Source organism: Callospermophilus lateralis, chromosome 1 (assembly GCF_048772815.1).
Source record: "Callospermophilus lateralis isolate mCalLat2 chromosome 1, mCalLat2.hap1, whole genome shotgun sequence".
NCBI classification, from domain to species: domain Eukaryota; kingdom Metazoa; phylum Chordata; class Mammalia; order Rodentia; family Sciuridae; genus Callospermophilus; species Callospermophilus lateralis.
Genome location: NC_135305.1, coordinates 17133310 through 17152595, shown reverse-complemented (window position 1 = coordinate 17152595; position 19286 = coordinate 17133310). Strand labels below are relative to the sequence as shown.

At 43.7% G+C, this 19286-nt stretch overlaps 1 protein-coding gene across 2 annotated transcripts in view; it reads right to left on the bottom strand.

Annotated features, from left to right (window-relative positions):
* The window catches only part of Dgki (diacylglycerol kinase iota), a 404075-nt gene extending 390913 nt beyond the window's left edge, over positions 1 to 13162 (bottom strand). For both annotated transcript variants that reach the window (XM_076860225.2, XM_076860226.2), the window contains exon 1: positions 12753 to 13162. In XM_076860225.2, coding sequence (XP_076716340.2) covers positions 12753 to 13162 — 410 coding nt within the window. The remainder of the gene's footprint in view (positions 1 to 12752) is intronic.
* Positions 13163 to 19286: the final 6124 nt, after the last annotated feature.

Sequence of the window (19286 nt, the reverse complement as noted above, 5' to 3'; positions counted from 1 at the left end):
CCTTAGGTGGCAGAATCACAGTGAGAGGAAGGCTCCTAACCCCACCCTCAGCTGCTAAGGAAGAGCTGGTTTCTGGTGGTGAGTGAGGCACCTTGATTCTGAGCCCCACCAAGCTGCATGCGACAGGGTAGAGGTAATTTCCAAACAGGGTTCTTTAGTCACATAGTTATCCTGGGATACTGCACAGAGCATTCTGGGATTCACATTCCCAGTTCCACTGTTTGCTGGCTTGTGTGTTATTTCATTGTCTTGTGCCTCTGTTTCCTTTTCTGTAAAGCTGCAGGTAACAGAGTATCTACTACAAAAGCCTTGGAAGAACATACTGAAACTGTGTAGGTAAAGCACTCTGCATAGTTCCTGGTGCACAGTAAGGCTTCAAGAACTGTTCCTGGTATTGCTGTGAATAATGCTGAGTGCGGATCATGAGCTCCTCCCAAACCCAATATCCTTCTGAGAGAGACTTAGGACCTTGCACCTCTGTGACCTTTAGTCCTCTCCTCCCCAGCCGTCTTGACTTAGTTTCCCTATGCAGATAATGGCTTCCTGCAAGGCCAGAGCTGCTTCAGCAAGGCTGTTTCAAGTAATTGTAAAAAGTGCACAAGGAAATATATGAGAGGCAGTAATTGCTGGAGAGATGCTAAAAACAACCATATTAATGAACCCAATAGCACAGTGGGAATAACCATTCACCATTTGTGAATTCATCCATGTATTACTTCTTCTGAATATCACTTTTAGTTCCTAGAAGAGGTACTTTGACTTAAATGGGAGGGCAACTTACTGGAAGTTAAAGAGGAGCTTCCGAGCATCCCAGCTACTCCCGGAAAGAGGCATTTTCTCTCAAATAGCTTGAGGAGGGGTGGGGGAGACTGTGAGGGAAGAGCACTCTTAGAAAGCAACAAAGTGTGCTCCTGTAACAAGTCCCATGAAGCAGTTCTCTGGAGAAAATATAATTGTCCAGACGCACCCACATTTCACCACAGTTTGGCAAGTCACAACAGAGATGGCAGAAATGCCTGAGGAGGCCAGGCCAAGGGCTTCCACACACGGTTCAGGCCATCTTCAAAATTGATGAGTGCAATCCAAAAAATACCCTTGACCCTGGCATCTTTGCATTGGACATCTCCCATTCACACAGACACCTGTGAGGACATCAAATACAGGTCTTCCTCTACACTTATGCTCTTTCTTCCTGTTGGACTGAACTCCATGATTTTCTCTAACTTCCTTTTTAAGAGCCTTCCCTGGCCAGCAAACACCCAGTACAATGAAATCTTGGCCATGCTCCAGCTCCTTGGCTGCAACATCAAATTCCGTTCTAGACCATGTTACTTCAAACAAGTTAGAATTCCAAATTACCCACAGTATCCCACTGAGATGGTATCAGTTCGTGTCAAATATGGCCTCAAAACATACCTCTTTGTCTGCCGTTTTTTCTGGAGATACTTCCAAATTCTTACAACCGCGAGTGGCCTGCGCTTGCCGCCGCCCACCGTTCATCACGTGCAGAACGCAAAATTCTGGTTATCAGGTGATCGGCTCTATGGAATTTTCTCTGTATATCCAAAAAATATGTCAAGGTAGCTATTTCTTCTTCCAAAATCATTGAGCTGCAGGAGCATGTGCTCTATGGAGACCTGAAATGCAGTTGCTATAAAAATGAAATGCTATTCTTGGAATACCTATGTCATTACTTGAACTGAATCTCCTTTACAATGAAATGGCTGCTGCTTAGCAACTAATGCAAAGAGTCTGAACATCTCCTTCTCTCTCTCTCTCTCTCTCTCTCTCCCCTCTTTTTCTTTTTCCCCAGTAGCAGGAGGAGTATTAGACATGCATTAGCCACACATGTGGTTGCATGTTTTCACATACACCGGAAGGGTAATGAGGACAGCAATGAGGTCATCCTTGTTATCAATGTAATATGGATTTGATACCCCAGATGGTGACTGATTTTAAATTTGTTCATTGTGATTTACAAACCAGATTGATTCAAGGAAATGAAATTAACAAGAGGAAAATGCTGCTGTCATTCTATGGATGGATATGTGGGATCAGTGTTCTAAAGTCAAAAAAAGATGGGATTTCAGATCCAAAACCCAGCCTGCCTTGCAGTGCCCTTCATTGGCAGGTGGCTGGGGAAGTGACTTAGCAGCCGTGACTTTACTGAATTGTAGAATGGCTCTGAACACAGCATGGGGTTGTCTAAGATTGTTTTGAGCATAGAATTAGATCATTGATGTGAAAGTTTATAAATGGTAAGTCTTAGAGGCACCATGCACATTTCATTATTATTAAGTACCTAACTTTAGTCACTATTAACAGTTAAAGAAATCTCCAAAAATTGGTTTTCAAAAAAAAAAAAACAAAACAAAAAACAAATCCCTTAGATTTTGTTACAAGTAATGCTGCACTGGCTCATAGAAAGCTTCTGTTTTAATCTTTAAATAGCTTCAAAGTTTATTTTTGAGCTAGAGATTTATTTTCCGAAGAAATTCTGAAGGTTTTCTTCAAATGTGAAAGAATGACTCAGGTTTTTTAAATGTTCCTTTGGAACTTTCTAGGTGTCTATAACTGCATATGTGAACATACTTATGAATTCTGAAGGGCATTGTTATGGAAAAATTAATACTATAAATACTTGCAGCCTGAACAGGTCACTAGTGAAAGGTAAAAGACTCACTTCTCCTAAGAATTTTTTTTTTATTCAAATGATGCCGTCTGTATCATCTTCACCATGTCAAACACAAGTACATTGGTCCTCACTTCTTCACTGGACCCTGATCCATGTACAATCTCTTACCCGCTTCGGTTCCCCTCTGATTAAACAAGTCATGAGGTCTTGTCCTAGAGGTAGAATTTAAAGGAAATAGTACGAGATTATAATCCCTGCAATCATTTTCTGGCCCCATGAAATTGGATTCATTTCCCCATCTCATGCAATGGAAAATTCATATAGTTTTCAGAAAGTTCAACCTTGACTTCCCTGCAACTGACAGTAGCACAAAGTTACTCACAGACCTCGCTCCTGCACTTAGACAGAAAAGAAATATACTCTTATCAATCGACTTCTGTTAAGGCCTTCCTCTGTCCTGGTGGGCCTAGTGGGGCCCACCGTGATGAAATATATGGGTTTATGCCCTCCGGGGATTGTGGTCTAATGAGCCACTAGATTGAGGAAACATGCCTGTCTGCACACAGAAAATGGGAAAGGGTGAAGGAAGAACCAAAGCGAAGATCGACATGACTCAAGCATCCTGCAAGGAGCCCTCTTCGATATGCCTGCCACTTAACTGGCCGGGTGACCTCAGGCAAGGTGCTTAAACTCTAAGCCTCTATGTCTTTATCTGCAAAAGGGAAATTGGGTGTTCAATGAAATACTGTACATAAAATGCTTAGTAGTTCTTGGCAGAGAATAGGCATTTAATAAAATCAATAACTTGTAATGATTAATATTCATAGGTAGTGAGGTAAGCGAATGCTTGCAGCAAGTATTTGTACTGAACAAAGTCTTCCTTTCACTGACTTGCACTTTACCAAACATTTATCAGTGCATGGACTGCTTTTTGCTGCCTCAGGGAACGATCTATCAGAAGCACCTCCTAGGCCATTTAGAGAAAAGACAGGGTGGGCTGGAGCTTTGGACCAAATATCTGTGTCCTCCCCAAATCCATATGCTGCAATCCTTATTCCCAAGGTGACGGCATGAGGAGGTGGGTCCTCTGGAGGGGATCAGGTCAAGAAAAGCAGAACCCTTATGAATGAGTTTAGAGGTCTTCTGAGAGCTCATTCTAGCTCTCTCTACCCTCTACTGTAGACACACAGTGAGAAGGTGGCCACTTGCAGCCCAGAAGAGAGCCTTCACCAGAACCTGACTGTTCAGGCACCCAGATCTCAACTTCTAGCCTCCAGACCTGTGAGAAGAAGTGTCTGTTGTAGGTAAGCCACCTGGTCCACGATACTTCCTTACAGCAGTGGGAGCCGAGTCAGCTGGGGGGGCCACTCAGCCCCATGGCTGTGCACTCTGTCAGGGCAGTTCATGCTCTGCAGCCTCTGGGACTCACACTTTTTCTATTTCCTGTATAACTTAAGGTGGAAGGGACTTCCATCAACTAGAGAGAAACAAATACATATCACGGCTCAGTCTTTGCATTGAGAAGAGGCCATTTTAAAGAGGAGGATCTGTTTTAAGTCAGACTCTCCCTAAAAAGCCTCCACAGGAATTGCTCTCTGAGAGGGCTTGCCTCTTTGCCTGTCACATACAATGATGGGATCCCAGTACTTTTAGCCTGAGGAATGTTCCAGAAGTTTGCCTCCAAATGATACCCTTTCCAAATGCTTCCACCCAGGCTTATATAAGACTCTTTTTATCTTTAAACAACTTGTTTTCAAGTTATTTTTTAATAGATACTAATTTTTCCATAGAAGTCTTGGCATCTTTCTCACATCAAAGGAACGCCATATTTAAAAATGTACTTTACTCCTTCCAGGGAGGCTATTTTCTGGCTATTTCCTACAAATCCATGTGATACACAGATATCCAAACTGTGTTATCTTTGCCTTTGGAGGGAAAAAAAGGGGGTGGGGGTCATCCCTTCAAAACGTATTTGTCCTGAGCCAGCTTTATTTGTTCAACAAATATTTAAAAGCTATCTATAGATTTTAAACATGAATTCTGCTGTTTGGCCTGGTTGGGCTAACTCGGAACTCCCCAGAAGGCTGAGTCTCCCATTTCTGAAATAATCCAGGGCAGGCGGTGTGGGGGGGGCTTTGTCCTCTGACGGCCAGCGTCTGTGTAGTGAGGCGGACAGCACCAGGACAGGCCCGAAGAGGACCAGCCTCCGTTCTGGAGTCACAGGTGACAGCTCTATTTCCAGTGCTTCTATCTTGATCTACTTATCTCTTCCTGACACTGAGAAGCCCAGCCACCCCTCCGGCCCACCTCCACACCTGACTTCCTGCTCTTGGGTGACCCTCTGGCCGTCTGCGTCACTGCTCCCCCACCCCTCTGCACACTCACTGTGCCTATCTTCCCTGACCTCTGCCTTCTGTCACTCCATTTCCCAGAGCACCCAGAAGCAGCCTCCTGCAGCCACTTAGTAAGGATGGCCTTTGCTGGGCTGGGGCTGCGGCCCATGGCAGAGCACTTGCATAGCAACCACGAGGCCCTAGGGTCTGTCCCCAGCACTGCAAGGAAAAGTAGAATGCAAGGAAAAGTACATATTCTTCATCCTCATGAGCACCAAAACCTGCAAATTAAATGTCTTGGATGGGGGCTGGGGTTATAGCTCAGCAGTAGAGCACTTGCCTCATATTTGTAAGGTACTGGGTTTGATCCTCAGCACTGCATAAAAAATAAATAAAACAAATAAAGATGTTATGTCCATCTTTAAAAAAAAAGTCTTGAATGTATAAAATAAATCATTTTCATAAAATCTGAATAATTTTACCATCAGCTACTGACTTTTGACAGACATTCATTGTTTTAAAGAACAATAAATACTGGACTTAAGTTAGAATACCACTTTAATAAACACCCATGGCATTTATTTTGTGACAACGAGTGTTGTAAGTATCAACTTAAACTTGAAATAAGTCCTATGGGTTGGTGCTGCTATGGTTATCATTTTACACATGGGAGAACTATGGCATAGAGAGTGTGGAACTAGGCAGCAGTACTTCAGAGTCAGGGCTCTTAACCAGTACCCTACTTGAATAATTGAAGGTTAAGAATAATGAGATTTAACTGCAGTGTAATTATTATCATTTTAAGCTTTGAAAGTTTTCCTCTATATCCAACAAAAACCAGACTACTAATGTAGCTTCAACCAGAATTGGCTCCTTATCAGAAAATTATTTATGAGCCTAAACATCTAAAGGCAAATCTCCATTTGAGGAAACTCATGGAGGTTAGATACAAGAACCACAGAAGTCCCTGTTAGAAAGCCGTAGCCTTTAAAGAACGGTATCTGCTCCATTTCAAAAGCACACAAAACTCAGGGCTGAAAGGGATTAACATTCAAATTTGTCCACTAAGACTTTCTTCCCACCCCTTCCCAGTCACAGCCTCCCCCTCGCCAGCTCGCACACACTCAAGACTTGCTTTTCTTCAGAATAGCCCACACTGGGTTCATGCACCTCTCTCTGAGGATGACGGGAAACTCACAAGCCGTTCTTCAAGGGCTTCGTAGGTTACAGGAAGAAAAAGCAGCTGTGGTTAAATGAGGTCAAAACAAAGCAAAAGCTAAGAGTCACCAAGGGAGCTCACCATGCTTCCTTCAACAACTTTCCCGCCAGCATCAACCAAATGGGTTGGAAAGAAGGAGTGAGTGAAGCCCTCCACAGCAGAGGTTGCCGGCTGGCTGGACAGCAGCCTGGACAGACCCAGGAGCACTGGATCGCCTTCTCTCTGCGTTGTTAAGTTCTAATCACAGAAGGAAATGTCAAGAGAAAATTCCCTGAAGAGAACATCAATGTGGCCCCTTGGACAGGGATGAGACGGACAGAAAGAGAACCAGAGAGCTAATTAGTGCTACTCAGAAGGCAAAATAAGACCTTTTCTTTGACAAAGTGCAAACAGATGGTTAAGAAGCACTTCATCCACCCCTCTTGAGCCTCCAACAGCTGGTTGAAAGGCCAGAGCAGGTACTCAAACAGGAAGCTGTAGGCAGCAACAGCCCTGGGCTGCTGGACCAAACGTAAAGGAGAAGACAGACTTTTCTTTTAATGGAAAGGAAATCGCAATTGAGATGGTGCCCAGATGAACAACAGTAGTTGATTTGAAAATGTCAGTAAGTTGTATTCATTCAATAATTTACCCAATACCTACTAAGCAAGAAGAGGAAGATAATCACGTAATAAGGTGCAGTTCCTGTCTTCAACGAGACTAACAACTCAGTGTAGACAAGAATTACAAAAGCTGTCTCTGAGAAGGGTGCTACGCTGAGCCCTTTCCATAAAGTAACTGACTTAATTTTCACAAAAAACTTCCTGGACAGGTATTGCCACCACAGCACTTTAGAGAGAGCTCTGCTGAACCACAAAGAGGTTACATAACTTGCCCAAGATCAGCTGGAAGATGCCAGGTTCAAACCCAAGTCTAATTCCCAGGACAGAAAATTACAATGTGGTCCTAACACAGCTGTTGAAGAAGCCACACAAGAATGGGAAGGACCAAGCACCATCCACACAAAGTGGACAAGCTCCCTAAGAAGTCCATCTGGTGAGCAAGCCAGACACGAGATGAGCGCATTATGCACAGGCAGACATAACTTGGTGTTTTATTTCTTTAATTTTCTACAGTATACTGGTTTGTTATGTCTTGTGATAGGCTCCAACCAGTTCAAACAATTAAAAAGTAATCCATTTTATGATTATTTTAAGATTCAAATCTAATGGCTTATATTTGGCTGTGCTCTTGACCCTCCTTCCTAAAGCTCAAAACCACCTTCATTTGCAGTAACTAGTGTCCTAAGACCACAATTATAGGAGAAACACTTTATTATATTAGTCTCCAGAATTACCACTCTATATTAGTCTCCAGAATTACCACTGCAAATACACCCATGTGAGCACAAACATCTCAGCCCGGGGCATAAGCAATGGCTTCTCCAGATGCCCCTGTGTACTCAATTCCTGGGATGCCTTGGGGGTCACATAGGAAACACATATCCCAGATCCCAACCTTGAAGAACACAGAGGTACAGCTAGGTTGGCCCTTCCTGGGAGTCCTCATTTTCTCAGATTAGAAAGTGGAGTGTCGGAAAGAGCCAGTGTGCCTCTAATTTAATTTGGCCCCACGAAGCAATGGTGTTGTTGCCACAACAGAATTGAAAGGCAGCAAAGCCCTCCTTCACCTCTCCAGCCCCCAAAACACAGGGTCTTGTGCTGGGTAAAGCCTCCAAAATATGGATCACAGTGGAGAGGGGATAAACTGAAATGAAGCTCACTTGGTGCATGTCCTAACTGAGGAAATCGACACTGAGTCAGTACCTAAGTCACTATTGAGGAAGGAAATATTAAATTAGAACTGAGGCTTTTATCTGATCCTGAAGTTTCTAAATATCTAACAAATGTGCAAAGCACAGATTAAAAACATAAAATAAAATTGATTTACAAAGAAGGATGCTGATAATGACATTCAGAAAACAAAGTTTCCCCAGACACTACTGATTCCAGTGCACAGGGAAGGACAATGTCCGGGTTACCCTATTTGGCTTCCAACTCCACAACATGTTTCTTATAATAACACAATCTTGTTTTGTGGGACAAAACACAAAATGGAGATATAGTCAGCCCTCTGTATCTGTGAGTTCTGCATCATGGATCCAATCAACCACAGATTGAAAAATATGCAGAAAAAATAACTGCATATGTACTAAGCATGTATAGACTCTTCTTGTCATTACTTGCTTAACAATACACTGTGACAACAATTTGCAGAGCATTTACATTGTATTAGGTATTATGGGTATTCAGATATGATTGAAAGCTTAAGGGAGGATGTTCACGGGTTCTATGCAAATACTATACCATTTTATATAAGGAACTCCAGCACCTGAAGATTAGAAATCTGCAGAAGGATCCTGGAACCAATTGCCCACAAATACTGAGAGATGATCTTAATATGCTCGTATCGTCAACCTACCAAGAATAAAAGATCTTTTTTTTTTTTTAACCTGGTTGGCTAATCTAAGAAGTTTAATATTCCTTGCTGCTACTTCTACAGAAACTTCCTTTAAGAAAGGTCAAGTATTTCCATCCTGGTTTGTGTATGTGGAGAAACTGAAGCACAGGCATTGAGCTCTTACAAGTAGTGGTAACTGCCCCGGCCTCCTAACAAGCAAAATCATACTTCATCTTCTTCTGTGTGCCGCCCAGGGAAGTACAGACAGGGCAACTTGTCCCCAGACCTGGGTCCCCCTAAACAATACCCATGGGAATTATTTCCAAAGACGTATTCACTTTTAACATGGATGGCTTCACAGAGATGGCAGATGTCACGCAGGTGGTTCTGTTCTCAGACATGAAATCAATCTACTTGCCAATAATCATGAATTTATATTCACTTTTTATTTCCAACATAGCAGAGGAGTTCCCTACAATCACACAACCAAAGGACCATTGTACAAAGAATAAAGCATACAAGAGATAATGTAGAATACAATAACTAACAGAATGCTATGGAGGAAGCAGCTTACACTGTACAGACACACATAGGTATACACACACACACACACACACACACACCCCACAAATTCAAGTCTAAAGTAATTGTTTGAGGATGTAATCTAAAGAGAAAATCCTTCACAGTCAGATCTCTGTTGAAAATCTGCCTCCTGCCTGAGCTCTATTCTTTAGGTTTGTTTTCTAAAAAAACAGAAATAGGCATGATGACATCATAGGACTGTCATGAATATCAAGTAAGATGGACCATACAGTAATGCTTAGCATAGTGCTTGAAAGACAAGAAACATCAGCAACTTTCTCTTTCCCTCCCTTGTGTGCTACTGAAAGGTTTTTTTTTCCCTCTCTTCAGTTTTACTGACTTAAATGGGAATTCTTACAGCAGTTTTTTAAAACTACACATTATATAGTCATTTGCACATATGTATCTGTTGCAGCACCATAATTTGCAAAGAAAAAAGAAGTAGTAATTTTAAGAGAAAAGTACCAGCTCACTTGCACTGCCTTCTAAACCCTTCAGCTTTACAGTCTACAGAGACTATTTGCTCTAGGGGTGCAAGTTCTGAAATAAAGGAAAAATTCTCATGGGAAAAAACGGTTCCCAAAAAAGCCAACAAAGGAAAGATAATGAGGGGAAATCTAGGGGTATATAAAGGAGTTTATTTTACTTAACAAAGTAAAAGTCAAGCAAAATGAATAATCTGCCTCCAGAAATAGTTATTTAAAGGCTTTTTGTAAAGGGCTCTGGTTCCTAAAAAGACAGGAGTCACTGCATATGCCCACCCACTCTTCATTTTATTTTTAAACCCTAGCTTATATGTTCCTTAGCAACAAGAGGAGCAGATGAGACCCCCCTACACACAGAGAGACACACACACCCTCTCTCCCCAAGCCCCTTCTCCTTTTCTATCAAGTTCCATTCTGCAAATATCCATGTGCTTCCAAAGACATTTTTTAACCTACCTGAAAATTGCCACTTCCCCACCTCGAAGGATCCCCTGCACACAAGCAACCCCCCACACTCTAGCTGAACTCTTCTGTGTAGACTCCACTCAGGGAGGCCTTTCTGACTCCTCTCCAGTAACTCCCACCAGTCCCCGTCCTCAGCTGACCCCCAGGAGCCAGGCAGAGTTGTCCTCACTGAGAAGCCCACACCCAACCTGAGCCCAACTGCTCTTTCCTTACATACCTTTCCTTAGCCCTCCAGTAGAATCTGTCAGGCCTGGCTGCATCCCTGTATCCAGCACCAATGGCCACCATGGCAGTTGGGTAGGCCATTTTTTATTGTTAAACAAATTATTAAAATAAATAAATATCAGTGATCAAAATGCAGAGGCTCCTGGACAAACATGTGCCAGGTGAAATCACCCACTTTCTCCCTGTCTTTCTCCTGGCTTGGGAACAGCCTGGCCTCGTTTGGCTGGGCAGGGTGTATGAATTCAAAGGTCAATAGTTTAGCCTTTGGGGGAAAAAAAAATAGGGCAGCAATCCTCAGACATTGCTGTGCTTCAGCATCACCTGAGGAACTTGATAAGAAGTCCCACCCACAGAGAATTCAATGCTGTAAATCCAAGGTGGCAAACATTTTAACCAGCAACCTGAGGTGACGTGTATACAGGTATTTCACTAAATTGGAGGCTTTAATTGAAAAGAAATGATGTCCAAGAAGTAGAAGCCACTTCTACGAACTTTAAGGCAGATGCAATATTATTTATTATCACTTTCTAGAAAAACACTGCCTATGTGTGAGTACACACTTACACATGCCGGTTGCCTGTGTAAGACAACAGTTCATACAGAGTACATTTCCAGGAGAGAGGCTCAGAGAATGACCCCTGCCAAGAGGCAAACTGGAATGATTTCCCTTGCAAAGGATAGCTTTGAAGCTCCACCCAATGAGAAGTCTGATGAATACTGATCACTCAGGAGGATCCCTCAGTCCAGAAACCCAGGATCCAGACCCACCATGTGCTCCCCAAAATAACCCCATCCAAACACACATCACCTAAATTAGGCTAAATGTGGTCCCTGCTCCCCTAAGGGCCAGAAGGGCCATTGAAGCTAGGAAGCAGAGCCAGCAGTGTCCTAGCATACCTCCCTAGAGCGGCCCCACTCCCCACCACCTGCCTATTTTTAGAAACTGAAAATATAAAAAGAAAGATCCACTTGGATCTGATCTGTGTAAGTAACTAAGAGAACAACACAGGTGGAAACTCCCTGAGCATGCAGGAAGCAGAATGCAGGCACGGGATGCAGAAGCTGTCACCACACCAGGAACACCTTTAGGAAGCATCAGAAGTCACATTTAGACACACAGCACATGCCCCAGTGCCAGGGCCTCCAGTCCAGGCAATGCCTGTGGGGATCCCAGTGATTCACACACCTGCCCCCATAAATAAAGCACACCCTCGCAAACCCACACACCTCTGTCATCTGCTTTTGCTTACATAACAGCACATGGTGTGACAGGCCTAATACTTTAGATGGTGTTCTGGAAGGTACTGCTAACTCAAAAGGAGTTGGGTTATAAGACTGCTCTCACTGACCCCTTTTCAAGAAACACTCCAGAAACTGAAAATATAAAAAGCACAAATATCAAGTACAAATCTTTATAAATCTATGCTTGCTTCTCACCTCAACTTCTAAAACCAATAAGCATTAAGTATAGTCTCAGCATCTTCTTGCCTGAGGATCTTGTGGGGGTGGGGGGGGGGTCGCAGAGAACGTACTGAATCTTCATTTCTCATGTTTGGGTCCTGACACAATTAGGGGTCATTTTTTGTCCTAATTTGATGGCCATCTAGCTCACACTGTCCTTGTTTCACAAATACATCCATCTTTAGGTACATGTGAGGGTCAGTTCTCCCCCTCACCCCTCGCTTGCCAGTAGGCTCCCCACATCATCTTCTGGTCACACCCAGCGGAGAAGCAGAGAGCACATGTATGCGTAACCCTCATAAGCAGTGGCGTATCTACAGATAAGAGACCGGTATCCTACTCTCCCTTAGTGGAGGATTTCCAGGCAGGTGTAGTGCTGTTCTTTTCTGCTCGGGGAAGTGACCTCGGTCATCAAGTAGTGCCAAAGGTTCATCAAGTGAAATCTGGAGTGTGGAGCAAGTGGTTGAGAGGACGCTGGCTTAGGGGCAACTTTGATGACTTTTCTCAAGAAAACTAAGAACCTCTGGGTCTGTGCCTCCCCCCACCCCACCTCTCTCTCTCTCTCTCTCTCTCTCTCTCTCACACACACACACACACACACACACACACACACACACACGTATTTTTGTTATCCTGACTTCAGGGACTCGGTCTTCTCTCCAGTTACAGATACATCCCTCCTTAGGCGTTAGGGGGAATCCAGGCTCACGTAGCTTCCCTCCAGCCCAGAATGATGGAATGAGAAGAGAACAACAGAGAGGGGGCGGGGGGGAGAGGGAGACGAGGGCAGGAGAGAGACTGAGACTATGAGGCACCCCAACAACTCCGTGGAAGCGCCTCTCGGAGAGAAGAGTCGCTCCCCGCCCTCGGCGGCACCTGTCTGCGGCTCCTGGGCTCCCCGCGCCTACCTGTAAGAGACCTGCTTCCGGAAAGTTAAGTTCCTCAGCTTCTCCTCCAGCGCCTCATCCTTCTCCTTCTGGCCGGCGACCGCGGGCTCTTCTAGGGCAGCGGCCCCCGCCGCAGCCGTTGCTCCTACGCCCCGCGGGTCCGCGCCGCCCTCGGCGCCCAGGCAGCAGCTCCCGGCGCCGCTTCCGCTGCTGCTGCTGCCGCCCGTCGCCCCCTTCTCCTCTCCCGCCGAGGAGCTGGGGTTCATGGCGACCGCTCTGGCGGCCGCGGAGGGAGCCGAGGCGGCGTCGCTGTAGAGGCCCGGCCCGCGGACGGCGCTGGCGGCGGCGGCGGCGGCGGCTGCAGGAGCTCGGGCAGGTCCGCGCGCCGCTGGCAGGGGCAGCAAATGGCAGCCCCTTCCCGCAGCATCCATCCGCGGCTGCACGGCACCGAGGCATTGTGGGAAACTCCGTGCCTCCACTCCCCCTCCCCGACCAATCAGAGGCTACCTCTCTCCTTCTCCCCCTCCCTCCCCCGGCCAGCCGGCGCCCTCCGGCCGCCCCCCACCCCCAAGCCTTTCCCTAAATCCTGAGCAAAGGCAAGGGCTGAACCCGAACTCTGCCCGGAGGCGACTGGCTGCCAGAGAGGAGGAGAAGAGGGAACGAGGCGCCGCCGGGCGAGGGGCGCTGGGGCACAAACACTGGCATCAGGGAAGAAGAGCGCCCGGGGAAACTCGGAGGAGAGCGTGCCGCGCCCTGGTTAAAGCAGGAGGGAACGGGGACCAGGACCAGAGAATTGCTCTGCGCTGGCAGTTGCCGGTGAGCGGCGGCGCCCCCCTTGGTCACAGACTCCTGAAGCCCAATGCCCAGGGCAGTATTCCCTCCCGCGCGGTTTTGGGGAGGGCAGAGCCGGGGCCAGGCAGAAGCCTCCAGACCTGGGTAACATTCGGGGAACATAATAAGAGCGTGGTCGGTGGGAACCTTGGGGAGAATTCGTTTGCAATATAAATTAAGGGGATGGGGTGCCAAGCGCCTGCCTCTTTTCTGATGAGAAAAGTGGGACCCCAGCATCTTTGAACGCCCCCGCCCACTTCTCGCCAGGTGCATCCCAAATACGTAGTAGGCACTCCCTAAACAGTTGTTCTTTGAATCAGATCACCGGGTCCTCAGTGAAGCAGAAAGCTGAGAGCATTCGGGAAGTAGAAGTGAGGACCCGAAGGAGAGCAGGGGCTCGCCCAAGAACGTTTCAAGCTGCCAGGACCCCGAGGCTGAAACCCCATCTTGCAGGCTCTGCGGAAGCTAACTGTACACCTCGTGCCCAGTTTCTTTCTATGATTATAGAAAATTCTGTGCGATTTGAACGGTGCGCTATAAAGTGTTTTAAAATAGACCACTTTCTAAATTAGGGGTTTCCTCCCAAGAAATAACCGCTGTCAGCAAACATGAGAAACACCTCAAAGTAGATGTTTGTAACCAAACTATACACGTCCATATATGCTGCTGTAAGAAACCCGACCATGAGGAGTTTCAGGGTGGCACTGCGTGACTAGGAACAGGTTTTTTGTTTGTTCCTCTAAATTAGGAGACTGAGCAAGCTACCTTAAACATCTTCCAACTTCAACATTCTGTAATTCTCCTCACACTGGTATATTACAATAAGATAAAGGCAAGGGCATTTCCAGAGGAGTGAGGAAAGGTTATAAAAATAAAAACAGCTAGCAATTATTAAGCCCTTGCTTTTACATGACAAGTGTTGTGCTAAGCACTTCACACATCCACTGCCATACGTTTTTGCAACACCCCTCAAGTGTGAGTAGCTTTTCTCATTGCTCAAGCATGTGCAAGGAGAAATTGGCAAAGCTGGGAATCATGTCCAGGCTGCGAGATGGCAGGTCTTTACACTTCACCAGAGGCGATCACTCTTTCTACAGAGGGGACCCTCAGGCATTTCAACAGCAAGATCCAAACATTGAGGGGATCCCTAAGACCAAGCAAATGTTGTCATAATTGAATTACTGGACTCACTTTCTCATGACTCTTGCTCCCAGTCATACCTTCTGTATCCATTCCCCACATGACTTCAAGATATTTCTGCTATGCTACCCCTCTACTTTAAAATGTTTTGGTTTTATCATATTGTCATTAGTGTAAAGTCTAACATGTTATCTTCTCTTCCTTCTTGTGTCATTCACCCCTAATATTACTGTTTACTCCCACACCTCCATCAGATCTCTAGAAACCTCCATTCTAGACCATGATGGACCCCCACCCAATAGGCTCCTACTCTACTATTCTAGTAAGCTTGGACCACTATAACTGTTTGTCACTTGTCTGTCTCTCCCTGTGTATGTAGAGGCTGTATGCTGTCATATCCCCATGATCATAAATAAGCATACAATGTAATAACATACCAAGTTGTGTATATTGTAAGCCATGGTTAAGTGTGTGTCAACAAAAAAGGAAATGTACATCATTCTGAACATATAAACATATGCTTCAACTACTCATTATAAAATAAATCAATTTTAAACTACAATAAGATATCATTTGCAGAATAAATAGTTTGATAGTGTGGGGGTAGGAAAAGCAACCCCCTTTCAAATTGTTGGTATAGCTTAATTGGTACAGTCTCTCTGATGGGAAATTTGGCAATATGCATCAACATTTGAAATGCACATTCTAATTAATATACCAATTCCACTTCTAGAAATTTGTCCTCTGCCATTCTTGTAAGTATACGTAAAACTTCGACTGGAATCAACCTAAACCATTAATTTATTGTTATAATACTAATGTATTATTAGTAGTATATATATACTAGCTAGTATATTAGTAATAGTATAAGTTATAACTACATATTAATTTATTATTGTTAATAATAGTTACTAAGTTATTATTCCTGCAAAAATGGAATTCTTTGGAAAGAAATAAAGCAAATAAATAAAAGAAATAAAGCAAACTGACATGTAATATAAAACAATCTCGAAACATAAGGTCAATTTAAAAATAAAAATTAGATTCAGCCTAACTATTCAGTATGCAACCATTTATGGGAAAAAGAAAAAAAAGAATGAATATACACATACACCTGTGGAGACACCTGAGTAAACAGTGACACCGGAGCAGAGTTACATGGCCCTCACTAGAATCTTGAGGCTTTGCTGATTAAATCAATACATACCAACAGGAGACAGAATGTCTCCCAGACTAACAGGAAAGCCAGCTGGACCTATCAGGTGTGTATTTGCATGTTGAAAGAGTGCATCAGCGGATTGCTCAACAAAGGAAATAGGGTTTAAAAAACATCCATTGCCTAGGCACCCTAACTTTAGCAGAGACCTGGAAAGCACAATTTCAACATGAGACAAAGAAGTTCTGTTGTGGGGATAACCTTCCTAGAAGTTGCTTAAAATACCAGTCATCTTCTTAGAAAATTTCTTTTCTTTTTTTTAATTTTACTAAGCAATTTTTTAATTATTCATTCAGCTTCTGACTTACCTTGATACTAAAAAAGTGCAATTCTTTGAAATGGATCAAAACTTTCTAATCACAGAAAAAGAAACTGATCTTCTGATTTAAGCATGCATCTTGTATGATTTTTGAGTATGCAAATAAGAAAACAGGCATCTCTGGGTATGTTAAATCATTCGACTTCTGGACCTGCAAATCTAATCCCTCTTCTCAGATGGACAACATCACCTTCACCAGGTGCAGAGTGTGGGGGGGGGGTGGACTCATCTTTATATCATTACTGTTCTATCTCAAACAAGTATCATCCCAGATCTTCTTCAAGATATTGCACCTAGGGACATTCTGTTCACAGGAAAAAGAAGGTTTTGTCTGTCTTTGTAGTTCTGTCTGTCTCCTGTGACATGCTGTTTGAAGTGGATCCCCTAGGGAAGGAGTTCATCCTTGGTTCTAGGTTATGTAACTAACTCTTTTGGCAGCTATGAGGGAATGTAGATCACCTCACTCACCCCACAGCAGGACTCTTCCTTCTGGTGGGTGGAACTCTAAGAATAGAACTAGATTGAGCTCAAGCACCACCCTGTTAAGTCTCCTACCTATGCCATTGGTACAGAGGCTGTGCCAGAGTCTAGCCCTCAATGGAGGAGGCGGAGACAGCCAGCAGAGCTAGGGAGGAGGCAAATGGCAGCTGGAGCTGTCTGTTGAGTAAGCAGAGGAGCAAGGGTGTGGAAGATGGGAGTGGGGAGTGGGCAACCATTCTGGAGATGCACAAGACCAGTCTTATACATTCTGCTGCTTCTTATCATCTAGATCTTACTTCGGAAGCCTCCCTGACACTGCCTAAACTGCCCTTCCCTGCACAAGACCACATAACTTTGGTTTATTTCCCTCAAAGCACTACCTAATGCTTAAACATTGTCAGTTTCCTTCTTTGACTTTCTTCTATTATTTGCACACAGCTTTTTTAGCTAATGTTCAAAAACTGCTATGCACAGTAGGTGAACAATAAATGCTTATTGAACGAATGGCTCTCACTCCACATTCATTTGTCTGGAAGGAAAAACAGAGGTCCAATTAGGAAGGTGCTAGGCTTATAAATTTACTAGCCAGTACGGGAGAAAGAGAATTTTTGTGTTAAATCCAGAGTGAAAGATTAAATTCTTACTTAGATCCTTGCCATATGAAATATAAAACTATAGTGATAGATGGTTGAATTAAAGTGGAAAACAGTTTCTTAGGTTCTACTGATAGGGATCCTTCCCATCGAGAATCTCTGAACTTGATTTAACTACAAATAATAGTCCTATATTTCCAGGAGAGAAAGGGTCTCTGACATCACCCAGTCCTGCCCCCCACTCATGCGTGGCACTCCCATGGCATCTGTGATGGTGGACAGTTGAGGTGATGGAGGAATCACTGCTGTCTGAGCAGCCCCATGGTTTTCAGGAAGCTCTGCCATGAAGTTCTTTCCAGTTTTCACCATTATCCCTCATTCTCACAGCTGGTGCAACACACTTACACAAATCGTATAATCATCCATGTTTCTGTACTTCAGCAGCTAAGCTGAGCAAGGGGCAAGTTGAAGGAATTAACATTTATTTCCAATAAATTTCCTCTTGTTAATGTTCTGACCATCATTTACCTATTCAAAAATCTTTGGATCTGGAGTTTGTCTGTCATTCATTACATTCACTAGCCCACTGGATTACTTATTCAAGAGCAGGCCTGATATGAAATATATCCAATAAAGTCATCAATAAATCTCCTCATAAAAAGAATAAGGTTGTAATCAAAGGGTGCCGTGTGCCCCTAGTAACCTCCATCCAGACTGACGGCCATTACTTTCGCTGGCAGTTACTAAGTGCCCACATATGATACGTACACCCTGTTGTAGATGCCAGCAGGAAAAAGGCTACAGACCCTGCTTTCTTGGTGCTAAATAACTAGTGCTCTATTGTGAACTTTTGTGTACAGTTATTAAAATTCACATTAAAGAATTGAGTTGGACTCTTGTGAATCCACATTTCTCTATTATGTGCAATGTTTGGTTCAGGGGCCTTGTCCAATATTCTATTTCTGTTCCATATCCATAAATTATCAGACCAGAAACCCTACCAAACATAGGAGGCTAATCTAATGTGACTTTTTAGTTAACCCATCTGAATTTTCCAGGGATCATATATTGACTTTTCAGTATATCACAAACAGTTCTGGAGTCTCTTCTGTTGTGCTAATGCTAAAGATTCAAAGATGGATACAATTCTACAGCTTCCTGGAAGGAGTTTGCCTTTTAATTGTTATAAGTGAAAGCCAACCCTTCATTTTCAATTGAAGTAATGAAAGTCATGTGGCAAATACCATGGCCCCTTTCTTCCTCATCATCCTAGACTACAAAGATGTACAGGATAAAATGTTCTCTTTCCCAAATCTCCCTGAAGTGAAGTGTGTCTACGTGAGCTGGTTCTGAACAAAGAGCTCAAAGCCAGAATAATCAAACTGGGCTTGGAGAAGTGCTTGATTAGTACAGAAAGATAATATGCCCCTCCATTCCTTTGCTCTTCCTCCTTCTTCATGCTTAGAAAAGCTAGTTCAATACCTTGAGGCATAATAGCCGTCTTGTAACCATAAGGACAAAAACCAATCAAAAGAAGGGAAGACTAAGAGGATGCAATAGGACTTGGTCCTCAGTGAATTTACTGAGCTTTTTCCAACCCAGGACTGGCTATTTCGACCACCTATTTTCTACCATCTATTTCTAGACATTTTTTATTATGTGAGAAAATTAAGCTCTGATATATTGAAGTCACTGTTGACTGGAGTTAATTTTTTATTTGCTTAACAGCCAAAACCAGGCCTGTTACATGGCACAAATAAGTTCAGAAAAATACTTAATGTATTGTCAAAATATTCATTATAACCTACATCAAATGGGTTATCTCACAAAATTGTACTTCTGTGAATACTTTCCAAAGTTATCTATAAAATTAACAATACTGTCCTTTAACGAAACCATCCTACTTCTATAAATGCCCATTAAGAAAAAAAAAAAAATCCCAAGTAAAGAAGACTCTAAGTAAAGAAAGATATTGT